The 14,581-nt window shown below is 39.9% G+C and overlaps 1 protein-coding gene across 5 annotated transcripts in view; it reads right to left on the bottom strand.

Annotated features, from left to right (window-relative positions):
- The window catches only part of NPAS3 (neuronal PAS domain protein 3), a 959,897-nt gene that overhangs the window by 488,794 nt on the left and 456,522 nt on the right, over nt 1-14,581 (bottom strand). For 3 of the 5 annotated variants that reach the window (XM_018066432.1, XM_018066433.1, XM_018066435.1), the window contains one exon: nt 2,708-2,790. In XM_018066432.1, the coding sequence (XP_017921921.1) occupies nt 2,708-2,790 (83 nt within the window). The remainder of the gene's footprint in view (nt 1-2,707; nt 2,791-14,581) is intronic. The other 2 variants (XM_018066431.1, XM_018066434.1) reach the window with 1 other exon arrangement.

Here is a 14,581-nt window from a genome sequence, read left to right as displayed (position 1 = left end):
ATTTTGAGAAGCATACAGATTTCTTCCCCTCCATAACCTCTGGTTTTAGAATCTAATGATAGGAGTTTCTAGTTTCTATGACAATTTCAAGACTGTCTAGTGCAACCACACTTGGATGTCTGACTTTCTTGAAAGCATATTTACAAAGCCATCTATACTTCGAAGGCTAAAGGTTTTGAGTGTGTTGGTTTGAGTGTGTTGGTTGCAGACAGCTTTATTTGTAAGTTTTGTTAATATGGAGGCAATATTTTTTACTATTCAACTTTCACCCCTTTCTCTTTTTTCTATACTCTGAAGACTCACAGAATGGATCTAATCCTCCTTTTTTTTCTTCTTTTGGAATGAGGGCTTCAAATAGATAAGAGAGGATATTAATGTCCCTTTTATGCCACGTATTTCCCACACTTAATTTCACCACGCCCTTTGCCACATCTTATGTAACACGATTTCCAGTTCATGCACTCATCTAGTTATTCCACTCCAAATGACATCCAGCTGTCTATGTCCCCTTCAAGAGTGCTGTTTAAGTCAGGTGTGACCAAACCAAAGAACAGGAGAGTTCAGCAGTCTCATGCAGATCCTCCACTCTCTTACTGGAGTCCAATGTTGAACTGCCACTGGGGACAGTCACTCTTTATCTCTACACTGCTCTCACTGAGCTTACATTTACACTCTTAAGTTTTTTGTTTTAAATTAGATTTAAATTCTTGCAGCTCCTAAGTCTCCCTCCCTACAAAACACTGAACACAAGATTTCCAGAGAGAATTTAGAGGATAATAGGATACCACTGGAATCATTTCTCTCACTGACAAAATCTTACGCACCGATGGCTTCAGAATATAAATAGGAGTTATCCTGGATCACATCAGAATCTAACAATGTACAGTTGGCCCTCTGTATCCACAGATTCAACCAACCACGGATCAAAAATATTTGGAAAAAATTCAGAAAGTTCCACAAAGGAAAACATACACTTGCCACATGCTACCAATAATTTACATAGCATTTGCACTGTATTAGGTACTGCAAATAATTTAGAGATGACTTCAAGTATAGAAGAGGACAAGCATAGGTTATATACAAATACCATGTCATTTTATATTAGAAATTTGAGCAACCACAGATTTTCCTGTCCACAGGGGTCCTTGAACCAACTCCCCTCACATACAGAGGAACAGTGGTGTATATGGTATCACTCATAAAAAACTTATAACAGAGATTCTGAACAAAAATGTAAAGTGAAGAGGGAAATAAAAATGCAAAGATCTAGAAAGAAATATCCTTCCTGTATCCCTGAAACTTATCTACTACAAAGGTAATTCAAAACTTTATGTGCACAATAGGATAGCATTTCCTAAGGTGTAGTTCAAGAAACATAGTTCTATGGGATGTACATATATTAGTGGAGAAATGAGAAAGATCAAAATAAATAAAAATAAATAAGGACCTTTCAGGCCTTAAATTTACAAAGGTGAATAGTGACATCTCAGACCTAATAAAGCATCAAAATGATCTCAAATGGTTGTTAAAAGTAACAAATTCCTGGATTTCACCCTGAAGACCCTGATTTACTAGGTCCAGGAGAGACCCAGAAATTTGTCGTTTGAACAACTGTCTCGATGACACTGAAGCTGTCAGCCAAGGAACCATTTTGGAGAGTCACTGGGGTTTGACCATGGACAACCTGATGAAAGCAGTTTTTTTAGGGTATATATTTTCAGAAATTACATGCTAGATTCAGTACCACTTTGGCTATCTAGAAAATGAAAGCACCATAGAGACCTTTTTTTAAAAAAATTACTCTGAATGGACAGGAGTTTATAGTTTAGCTTTGTTTTCATCCCAGATCTTATCTAAGGAAAGCAACCAACTTTTTCCAATAAGATGCCCAAACACCCCAAATATGTCTGTTTCTTCAATGCCAGGTTAAAAATGAATCTTACATGTACAAAAATAAATAAATAAATAAATAAAAGCTTTGGTCATGCCAACATTTATCCTGGAAACAGAAGCAATGTCGAATGATGAGTCAAGTTAGTGATTTGCAAAATCTTAACAGAAAAAGTTCTGAATGAGGTGCTAAGTTTGGGATAAATTTTTTCCAAGACTAAATAACTCCAGGTCCACGCCTAGTCACCCTCATATTTTTCATGAAAGTCACTGGAAAGATCAAATTATTAATATCCATCTCCTCTTACTTAAACACATACTTTAACATCTCATCCTGACAAAGCTGGTACTTTGGGAAAGCTAACATTAGGGTGGGAGGCACTTATGAATACAAACTTAAGCAAAGAACAACTGAAGTTTGGCAACACATAAAAATGTCACATACTTTCACAACAAAACTTTGCTCTTCCAAAAACAAAATATAGCTCCAAAGACACACACATATGTTCACTTACAAATGCAGCACACACAATCATTCTGGGAACAGCCAGCTACTAGACATTGTGCATCAACTCAATAGTGCCGTTCATCTCAATTATTATAGCACAAATAATACTTGCCCTCCCTTTCTCATTAATATTCTCTCAAGGGATGGCTTTCTAAAAAGAAAAAAAAATAAATTCATAAAAATTTCATAATTCCAAGCTACAATAGCAAGTCATACTCATAGCTGCAATAAAAGGCTTTTTCATAAAAAGACTAAACATGTGGATTTTTCTTAGCAAAATGTAAGCAAGCTTTTTTCATTTAAAGGTACCTGTAAAATGTGACTTCCCAAATGTGCTTCAAATACTTCAATGGCCAGTGCACTGGGGCTTCTCCTTCGTTGTGCACCTATAACTTAAAGGAAAAAAAAGAAAAGAAAAGAAAGAAAGAAAGAAATTAAGTGGGGGCTCCAATTCACACCTTCAGCTTCATTTCACTTTAATTGTATCACTAGATAGCTACTATAGCTCTAAGATCTAAGAGAATCACAAGCCAGTTTTAACTCTGGTTCTCAGTTGCCTGAGCAAATCAGAGCTGAGGCTGAATTTTCATTGCAGAATATCAACTTCTACAAACATTAAAATCAGATTTAATGTTTTTTCTTTTTGGACTGTTTTCCCTATACTGGAGCAAAAAAACATAGGAATGTTCACATTAAAAAAAATAAATTAGTAAGCTGCTTTTCTTAAAATTTAGGTATTGTTATTTTTAAAGCAAATACATATTTCCTTTCCTTCCCAGAGAAACCTGAACATTTAATGTCCTCTAGGCCAGGAAAAAAGCAAACAGGATTTTTAAAATGTTCTAATGCAATATCTTTATCATAATTTAATAAGCACAACATGTTGGCTAGGAGATTCTCATTAGTGACTGTTTGTGCCAGTGTTAAGTATCTCAGGATGGCTGGATTTCATATTTACTGAACATTCACGTGTAACTATTCCTACAGGACCCACAGGAAGCCCAGGTGGAAGCTTGTTTAGCCTGTGCCTTTCAGCTCAGTGACTGTTTCCTTATCTGAATACTTCTGTTCTTCTGCTAAGGTATAGTTAGTCTTTCTGTTCCTGGCATGTGTTGTCTGCAGGCACATACACCCAGAGAGCCTCCCGATTCTTAACAGAAGGGCTTACTGCATGATATTTATGGGATCCAGAATTGTGGGTCATTGCTTCACAATTTCTTTCTTTTTTATGCACGGGGTCATGATTTGCTTTGAAATCTGTTCTAGCTATTTTTCCAGTTTTAAAGAGTCCTCAAACATAAAAACCTACTTTGCTTTCCAGCAATTTATGAAAGAAAATATTCAGAATTTTTCCATATTTCAAACAAATGCATCCCTCACCTCTTCCTGCTTTTCTTAAAAATTGTATGACAAACCTCGATTCCCTCAAATCTAGACACTATGAATTGAAAATAAAATTAAACCCCCTATTTTCTTTTTTCTCCAAATGCTTTCAGCTAGTTGACAAGACAATACCAGCAAAATGCTGGTGGGATAATTCTGTTATGTCTCAGTTATTACTAAGTCAGTTAGTTAGATCCATACCTTAGTAGGGATTATAATATAAGTGTACTTAGGATTATTGTGCTGTGCAAAAGTAGGCAGTTCTCCCCTGCAATTGTGAGCTAATGTCTGCCATGTCGGAAAGGCACTTTGAAACTAGTATGAGTGGGAAGTATCACTATTACTTGCAAGAGGAAATAAAAAGGGCATTTTTTTTCCAATGGGAAAATTTACAAAATAAAATTGAAGAGTGATTATTATCAAGGAATATTCCAGTTGGAAGGGACTTTAGAGATCACTATTCTAACTTCTTCATTTGCTTCAGAAGCAAAACACACAACTAATAATCTTAAAATAGAAAAAAATCAATCTTCTACCCTAAGATTAATCATTACTATAAGTATAGACATAAGATTTTAAAAATTTTAATATTAAGATGTACTTAAGACAGTATTACTGGGTGTGTGTGCATTTCTGATTAATTTCCTATTCTAACATGCACATTACTCCCTTCAAAACTCCTTTGGCATTTTTGATAATGCAGCTGTCTTGCTGAATACTGTTTTCAGTTTCTAGAGTGTTAATTGCACATTATGGTAGCTTGGTGTGAATGATCCCACATGAATAAAATCTGCAGTTCTCTCTCTTTTTTTTTAAAGATCGTTGGGGGGAGGGGAGCTTTGGAGAGGCAGAAGGGGTTGTTGAAAAACTTCAAAAGTGTCCACTCTGTTATTGAGGCAGTAATTAGGATTCAGAAAGCTCTTTATTAATAGTTTAAAATTTGGGGGCATTTCAGGACTTCCAATAATGAGGTTTAAAATAAACCCCTGTAACTCACAGAAAAAATGGACTGATCTCAGAGAACATATGCTATTCTCCAAAGAACTGGATTAAGAGGGGGGCAGCAGAGTAACAGCCACCAATCTATTGAGGACTTTGAAACATCACAGGAAATGAAAGGAACTTGTTCATTCTCTAGAAGGTCCAAGGAGTATGCTCCAATAACAACCACCTTCCTGAAGCATGAACTATACTGCAGAACTATCCCGGGTTCCTGCAGAGGTAATTTAAGCCTGGCCATTGATGGCTATTCTTTTCTTGCCTTTCCTCAACGTAGGGCTCAGCTGTTCTTTAGGTAAGTGGTGCAAATGCATACATAATTAGGAATTTTATTTTAAAAGCTTATTAGTCAGTCTGGGGATCCCACATGCCTCCATCAGGTCTTCTGTCCATGAGTCCCACACCTGCATGGTTAGTTTCCTTTGTTCTTCAGATCCTCTATAGAAACCTGAGTGTGCGTTCTAGTACATGCTAGCATAATACACAAGAATCTTGTAAGTGGTTTCATGCTTTTCCCTTCAATGGCATTTTTATTACACTAGAACTTCTCTTGATTTATATGTTTTGCACTTATGCAGGTGATGTGGGGCTGTAATGACAGTTCCTAATTTTACAACCAACATAAATATGTTAAACAGGAACCCATTATGCCCCAGGTAGAAGCCCAGCTCTGACTTGAAGCCTTATTGGTAACTGAATAGATGTTAAATGTGTACTTTTTATCTTGTATTTTTCATCCCACCACATTTGGGATTTTGAGTACTGAGATAATAATCTGATAACTCAGGAACAGTACAAACACAGTTATTTTGTTCCTCTACGTTAATCTCATTGTGTTTATGGAGTATCATTTATGCCTAAAGAAAAACTAAAGAGGCACTTCCTCAATGAGGGTCATCATTCTCAGAAAAGTAATACACTGTTTATGAAGTTCTCTCAGACTGCTGTGTTTTGGAAGTTGACAGTTTTTAAAACCATTTGGTAGCCCCCACACACTGCATACTTGGTATTGCTATACAGGTAATGTTTAATCTGCAGACACTTCAGTCATTTGTCTGTTCAATTAAAAGACAATGCTTTGAAATGTAAAGAATAATAAATCAACCAAAAAATGCATAGCACACTGCTAAATAAATGGAACCTGTAATCCTATATCTGTGAGGACTATATCTCAGTCACTGACAGTGATGAGAATTATATAATTTGAACAGGTTATATAAACTGGTAAAATTTTTTTAAAAAGCCACAGTAATTCAAATTCAATTCAGAAATTACTGAGTACCTATGTGATGCTGAAACTTGCTAGCCACTGTAGGGTAACTAGTGCTATAAAACCTCATAAACATTCCAGCAGAAAATTTTAAGCAATTCAAAACAAACCTAGGCCCAGCATAACATGATCAAGAGAACAACACGATCATCTCATGTTTCTCAAGGGTTACAGATAAAACACCTAGAGTTTTAAGAGACTTTAAATGGAAGCAATGTATAGGGAGAAAGATTTTTTTTAATTGACTGAAGAAATTCTGATTGTCTCAGAAATATAAAATGATATGATGAATCATTAGGATTGCACATTTGGCCTTTCTCTCATTAAAAAATGGAAGAAAAAAAAAGAAAGACAGACAGAAGAAAACCCCAATCTGAAGCATGTATCTGAAAAATTCGTTTTGTCCCTCAATGGTGTCAGCAAAAAATAACCTAGACTCTTCCACATAACCTTGTGAGGTAGTCTTTGAGAATTAATTAAGTGCAATAAAAGACAATCCCTCTTTGGGGAAATACACCACACACTCCCAGTCATATTCCTAACCAGTGCCCGTCACCTTCAGGGATGCACAGACGCCAGGAAGGCTGAGGATTATCGCTCAGTGGGAGTTTGACCTATTCAGACAAAAGGTCAGCTTGCCATTGAAGAACCCATTAGAAAACAGAAGCAGGCCAGCTCAGTGGACACACGTAATGAACAGCGGAAAAGTCATGAGCCTTTCTTGCCTTGCGTCCTGCGTTGCCCTTTTCCCCCTAACCCTCCCCGCCCCCCCTTCCAGAGCCCCTGGAGCTGCCCCAGCCCCTCCCTGCACAGTTCACACTGGGAAGGGAAACCACAGGCAGCAAGAGAGAAGGGGTGCATTATTTCAGGGATCTCTTGAAAAAGACACTCAGAGATGAATAAGAGGATGGCACTGGGAGGCAGGGTTGCCAAGAAATTGTTTGATTTGGGAAACGTTGTCATTAGCAGATAGGGAATACCATTTGGGGGCTATTTTCTCATCCAACTGTCCCTCCACGGGGAGCAGAGCGGCAGGATGGGTGAATGTAGCCTTAACGTTCTGCAGTTAGTATTTCAAGAGTGGAATCATCCACCGAGGCAAGTTTGGTGGGTACCCTCAGAATCTGTTGTGTATGGGGCAAGACTGTTCCTACACTGAGCTTGGGGGAAGAGAGGACTAAAGGAAATCCAGACGTCACTCCCTGGGCTTTAGCACTTGGGCTGAGCAAAGTCGGAGTCTGGGAAAGAAAAGAGTACAGAATGCTTAATGAGTCTTCCCATGACTACCAAAGAGAAGAAAAGGGATTTCCCTTGAGGAATGTCAATTAGCCTCCCTCACTGTAGGGCAGATGAAGCCAGGGAGGGTTTGCTCAGAAGTCTCAGAAGTTTATGAAGGATATAGTTGTGTATATGTGTACGTGTGTCTCCCTATAAAAATAAACACTGATATGCTTTTATTGACACTTGTTCTTACCGCTCCATCTACTGCTCAAATGCGCAGTTTGTACCCTTTCAACACTAAATTCCTCACTGTTCGTGCATGCCCTAAACACTGGCGGAATTTCAGGTTGCGATGGGGAAGATGCACTGGAATAACCAGTAGTAGGTACCTGATTAACCCAAACAGCAGCACTAAAATTGAAACTGTTGCCAAAAGCCTGATGTGTGGAGTTTCCACACACTACGTGAAGCAAATGTCTGAAAACAGAGAACAACAACACTTTTTCAATGTATTTTCACCAAGATAAGTTTTTTGCCCCTTAAAATACAGGATAACTGAGAACCAGCAAAAAAGAAACAGGGACAGGTATTGTTGATCTGGCATTTGAATGGTAGGTTAACATTAAATAATAAGAAGAAAAAAAACCTCCCATATTCAAAAACAGTGTAGTATGGGTTTATTTGTAAATTCATATCCAGAATGTTCTAAAAAATACATTTTTATAATTCATATCTCAAGCATATCAACACATTATATTACCAATTTAGACAAAAGAGGTATTTCATCTATTAAAATAACTGAAACTCTAAGAAGTCTTATGCTGACTCAAAAATTCTTTGATGCAACACATTTAAATTTCTCCCACAATTTAAAGATGCATTGAATATATTCAGGAAAAGCATTAAGGGTGATAAGACTGTGAGAGTATTAATATTTACAAATGAATGGCTGGATTTAAGAAGAAGGAATCGAATCATGTCTCCTTTTATCAAAAAAAGCCTATCTGTATGGCTACAGCTAGTACAAATTAAGGGGAACTACACAAAACACTGATCTGTTTAAACACGGATGTGTTTATCATGCACTTCCTATCTTTCTTGAACACTTTCTTTATGAAACTTTTCTTCATCAAAATGGTAAACTGTCTAAAAGTGAAACGGCACCCAAGTGTTACTTTTATAAGTCTTAAAAATGTTTCTTGTATGAATTACAAGGACTTCTTTTCAGTACGAAGTTTTCATTTTAAAGAGTCATTTTGCCCACTTGCCTTGCTTTTCCTTTGAGGGAAATGAGAGTTATCAAAGCAGGTGTTTCTTCATCTGTAGGCAGGGAAAGAGGAAAATATCTGTGTTCTGACAATCTGGAAGTTACTACAGGACCTATTATAGGTGCCTTACATGGGTTACATAGAAGTTGATCAACACACTTCTTGAGAGGACCCAAACTTCTGCTTGACAAGGACATTCTTAAGGCAATGGGGTAGGCTGCTGTTTGGAGCGATAGCACTAGAGGTGACGATGAAGCGCTGACAATCAACATCTTTGAGGTCAGAAACCTCAGGAAAATACAGGCATGAGCCACAGCCTAGGCTGAAGGTTGGTGAGTGGGGTACCTCAGGGGACTCCTCAAGAAATGCATGGAGGTATAAGGGCAGGATTGAAGGAATAGATGAGGGTATGCTTTATTTCTTGATTCTGCAAAGTAATTGTTGCAAATTCAAACAGGACTCTCTAACAACAGTAGGCAACAATCATTTCATTTTAACTTTCTTAAGCATTCTCCTAACAATGAATATAAAAAACAGTCACTTTTATAGGACTTGAAATCCAACCACAACTCCAAGGCTTTTCTGAATGTATTTTTTGACTTTAACAAAGTGATGCTGCAAGGGCTTGCTTTGAATGCAGAGCTTAAACTATTTAATTCCCTTTATACAGTGAAGAAAATGAGAATTTCCTCTTTGTATTTACAAAATTTTAAGAAATAGATTATGACTAATTCTTGTCTTTGGATTTCCAGCAGAGATATAGGGTATCATCAATTGCACTCCCTCTCAATTTGGAAAAGTTTGAAGAGTGAGGCAGTTACAAAGTGACTCGAGAACAGAAAGAACAGAAACTATGGAACAGGAGAACGTCTGAGTGGCAGAGGGTCTTGATTTTTATCTAAAGTGAGTTCAGCAAAAGTCATCAACTAATTCATTCTGGCTTCAGGGCTACAGCAGCACTTACTGAGCCTCACCATGAGGCAGGCACATTGCTGGGCCCTGAGAACACAGAGGTGACCAACAGAGTCCACTGAGTGAGGCAGTCTTGTGTGATAGGAGGGCCCAGGGGGCCGCAGGGAGTGGCACTGCAGACACCAGCCCAGGCTCCAAGCCGGAACACGTGCCTGAGGTGGGCAGGTGCTCTGCCCGAACACCATCTGAAGCTCTGCTTCTGAGCTGCTTCTTTTCTTGTTACTGTTGCTCTTGCTTCTCCTCTTCCTATGATAACCTTCTTCTACCAATCACCTACTCCATTAAGTCATGAAGGACCGAGTACTCGCCGACCACAGCTTTCAAAGGGAAAATTAGAGAGGACACATCTAATTTGGGATCTGAAAGCAGCACAAACTACACTAAGTTGGATACTTGTCCTTTAATTGGTAGAAATGACCTCCCCCAATAATATGCGAAAACTGTTTTTGAGAAGTTGAAATTTTTAATGGGGGTTAGGTTTGGTATGCTCCCTCAATAGAGGCTGAAAAAAAAAAAAGGATTATTGTACTTTCATTTTGCAAAATGTCTTAAAAGCCTTTTTCAGTTGAGTGCCATTGTGAGACTGTCAGCCCTTCTGACCTCAATGACACACACACTGTTAGTGGCATGACTTTGCCCAGTAGGAAGGAACTAGAGATTATCATTGAATTGGTATGGTGTCAGTCAGCATGCGTGCATGCGAGGTCGCTTCTGTCGTGTCTGACTGTTTGCAACCCCATGGATTATAGCCCGTCAGGCTCCTCTGTCCATGGAATTCTCCAGGCAAGAATAGTGAAGTGGGTTGCCATTTCCTCCTCCAGGGGATCTTCCCGACCCAGGGATTGCAACCACATCTCTTACGTCTCCTGCATTGGCAGGTGGGTTCTTTACCACTATCCCCACCTACACTTAGTGGTAAAAGGAAAAAGTTCACATCTGTTATCTTGATTCCCCGACCCCCCAAGTCTGATCCCAAAGCTTCATGTTATGACTACTGTAACATCTGCTACAAATGCTGAGGAAGTCAAGCACAACCTTATTACTTCCATTCTAATGCTCCATCCATCCTTGGGGCTTTCCAAGGCCACTAATATGGCAGGGGGGCTAGGAAAACCTGGCTCTGTAGGAAGTAGCTTGTGTCTCTGAGACAGAAAGAAGGCAGTGTCTCTGGCCCTTTCCCCTTCTCTCTCTCCTGTTCATCCACTCATATGTTCATATTCACATTCTCTCACGTGCTAGCTCACTCTTGGACCCCATCAATGCTTAGTGGTGTGTTTAGAGACTTTCTGACAAAGAACAATAAAAAAAACAATAGTTCCATGAAATAGTGGGCTGTTGACACAAAGGACATGATGCTACAATTATAACAGCACCTGCTACTGAAAAAGTCACTGACTGATTTCCAGAGCTCAACCATTTCAGACCATGGTAATACATTTATTTATGAAAAATTTAGTGAACACTTAAAATATGGAAGATATTAACCTCATAGACCTAGGAGCTAGCGATATAAGCCAGGTTCCCATTTCCATTTCTGAATGCTTTCTTAATATGTCAGCAGAAGAAAGCTAAAAGCCTCCATGTGAAACTTGTGTTGAGTCTCTACTTTTTGCTGGGTACCATGTCAGTGGATATAAAAATGAAAGCACCATCCTGACCCTCCAGAGTCTAGCGTGAAGACATATACATAAGCAAATAAATAAAATCCGATGAATGTGTGACTCTCAACTCTCAGCTCTGGATTGGGGCGGGGAGAGCAGCGGCTTCAGTATAGGGGCATGCCGGAACTGTGAGTGGAGAGTGAGGTCACATAGACAGTGAACTGTACAGTCAGGACCCTGGGATCTACTGGCTGGACATGGAGGCCAGAACAACTTCACCTTTGCCTAGCTACACGTGCAAGGTTCCAGGCTCACCATCCGGCCAGCTCCAGCCAGCTTTTTCTAAAGCTGCATTCCCAACGGACTGTCACACTCCTAAAGACACTTGCATGTCTGGGTGCCACACTTTTACCACAACTTCCTGGGGCTCAACATTATAGCTTAATAGTCACACAACTACATCCAGGAGGATCAAGGTTCACTCAGCTCTGCCTGAAAACCCAAACTTTACCATTCGACCACTTGCCCTGCCTGTGTCAAAGTTCCTGAAGTGCATGCAGACACCACAGCTGTCAACCGGGTACTGTGTGAGGCAATCGTTACCAAATGGATTGTCCCATCACCTCAGAGCTCTGATGGGGATCTTCCTGCCACAGGTCTCTTACTGAGGCCATCAGATTCCTCCCCAAGATGCTCTCTGCCCTCCGCTTGCCTGAGTTCAATGGAAGGACTCATGTTATTGGGAAATAGCTGCACACAGAGGAAAGGATTTGGGTTCTGGAGTCAGGCTGACCAAGTTTGAAATCCTTCATTTATCTCTATTAGCTGGGTGGTCATGGACACATTAGGCTCTGGGGACCTCAGTGTCTCATTGTGTCAACGGGAGATGCTGTGAGGACACGTGACACCCCCCACTCTGCTTTTATTTCCCTCCTAAAACTTGTTTGCATGTTGCCTCTCTTCTTGATTAAGGACATCCCCAGAGGCTCAGTCGGTAAAGAAACCGCCTGCAGTGCAGGAGACCCAGCTTTGATCCTTGGGTTGGGAAGATCCCCTGAGGAATGGGATGGCTACCCACACCAGTATTTTTGCCTGGAGAATCCCATGGACAGAGGAGCCTGGTGGGCTACAGTCCACGGAGTCGCAAAGAGTTGGACATGACTGAGCAACTAATACTTTCACTTAACACTTTTTCTTCTCCACTCACATTGTTCCCTTCCTAAGCTGGAGGAATCGTTTTGTGCACTGCTGAAACCCTAACGGCTAGATTAGGGCCCAGAACACAGAAGGTACACAATATATATTTGTGAATAAATGAACAGTCTAGAGTTCTAGCCCGTGGGAGGTGCTCAGCACATGTCAGCTCTTCCTCCTTGTCATGAAAAGTGGAGGCCTAGTCAAAGACGACTTTTCTAGATCACCATCTGTATCCCAATTTTTACAGAAACACTATTTTCTTAAATATGCCCACTTCTTGGGAATTATTTACCAAACTATTAGAAATATTTGTTCCCCTATATGCTTTACCTAGTTTCTGTCTTTCCTGCAGTGTGATATAAAATCTACAGTGTCACCACAAATCCTGTGAGCCAAGTGCAATCAGGGCCTCAAATCAGTACAAACATTTCACACATACTTGGGCAAAGAGCCAGCAATTCACTGAGTGTCAGCAACTGCCCACTGAATTTTCTCTTGAAGATTCACTCATGTACTAGTCTAGCAGTAATTGGCATTCATTTTAAGATGCTGAACGCTTCCAACATAACTTGATTAGGTAAACGTACAGAGCTACCAACACTGGAAACCAAAATCACCTCTTACAACCCCACCATCTTCTCTGATTACATACAAACAAAAGCCCACACAATTATCAATGGTAACTGAGTGGGAACTAGGTCTTGCTTATGTTAGATCAAGGTTTTCATCACCACTGCCATCTGCCTCGTGGGGACCTACAGAGGCTGTGATTTACAGAGAGTTAGAAACTATATAAGAAAAATGAACACTATTTGGAGTTTAGAGATTAGTAAACAAGCTGACAAGATTGTCAGGCCTAAAATTAAGAACACACACAAGCATACACTTTCACACTCATCACCACCATGAAACATATCAAGGAGGGAAAAAACCTAATTTGAAGACCTATTATTTAGATCCATGACTTAGCTCAAGCCTCTATTTGTCAGAGGTTCTTAACATGTTTCTTTCTTTGAATAACAGACATGTTTAAGCAAACTGTCTTCCTAAGGCAATATTTAAACACAAAGCTTTTGTGTGTACAATTATAAAAATTCCAGAGAGCCTCTGACACCCATCCATAGACCTCATGTCAAGAATTCTTGCTTTAGACAAGAGCCAGGCACCCACATACAGCCTGTACCAGCCTGGCACTTAGTGGGACTGAGCAAATGATTCCTTGAATGAGTAAGTAATCAAATGAACACCCAAATGAATGAATGCAAGGAGACTCAGTCAGAGAACACACAGCTAAAGCAGACACTTGTATTCTGTGCGGAACTCTGAGTCTGAAAGCAGCAGCCAGTTAGTTGGTTTATTCACAAAAATTGCTTTGTGGAATTATACACTGCTCCTCCCCTTCTAAATGCAGACAGAGGGAGGAAAGGAAAAAGAGATAATGAAGGTTTGCAAATGAAGTGGGTACAACTGTGCAATCAATCAACGTTTTCTGAAAAAGAATCTGCATCACTTGCCAAAAATCTGAACTGAATAACTGAACCAGCATTCTGATGAGAATGGACTTTGCCACTAGCCAGTCATTTTTGTTTGTCTTCCAGCTGTCTTGCTTCTGTTTTCCAGGAAGCCTCTGGTCTCTTCTTAGCAAGTTCAGGCCTGGGAATTTATTTAATCATGTTCAAATGCTTACTCTATGCTTATTCTTTTTAATAAATCTCTGCTGACTATTTAAGAGTAGATACTTAGTATTTACTAATACTGCCTAGTATTAAGCTAGTTGAAAAGAATACAATTCCTCATCTAAATATCCACTGATGGCCTACTAAGTGCCAGGTCCTCTTTTAGTGCTAAGTCATAGAAGAGGGAACAACACAGACAAAAAGGCCTTCATGGAGCTGACATCCCAGTGGGGAAGTCAACAACAGCGACAACAGCAACAGTGCAGACACATCTCAACGCGGTCAACAGCATGAAGAAAACGGGGCAGGGGCAAGAAGCAACAGGTCTTTCTGTACAATAAAGGAAAATCAGGGCAAACACCTCTCCAAGATCTATCTGACGGGAGATACCAAGAAGGTGAAGGGTGACGTGATGTACAGGTGAAGGCAAGAGAAAGCGGAAAGGCCCTGAGATGGGAGGAGCGTCTCGGGTTCAGGAAAGGGCAGAGAGCCAACGTCCTCCAGGAACTGAGAGAGTGGGAAAGGAAAACAGCAAGTGTAGCAAAATCATGGTTACTTGGAGGGTGTCAGGAAAGGGGGGCATCTCACTTCAGTGA

Source organism: Capra hircus, chromosome 21 (genome assembly GCF_001704415.2).
Source record: "Capra hircus breed San Clemente chromosome 21, ASM170441v1, whole genome shotgun sequence".
Classification (NCBI taxonomy): domain Eukaryota; kingdom Metazoa; phylum Chordata; class Mammalia; order Artiodactyla; family Bovidae; genus Capra; species Capra hircus.
The sequence above is the reverse complement of the archived record's forward strand: the minus strand, read 5'-3'. Positions and strand labels throughout refer to the sequence as shown.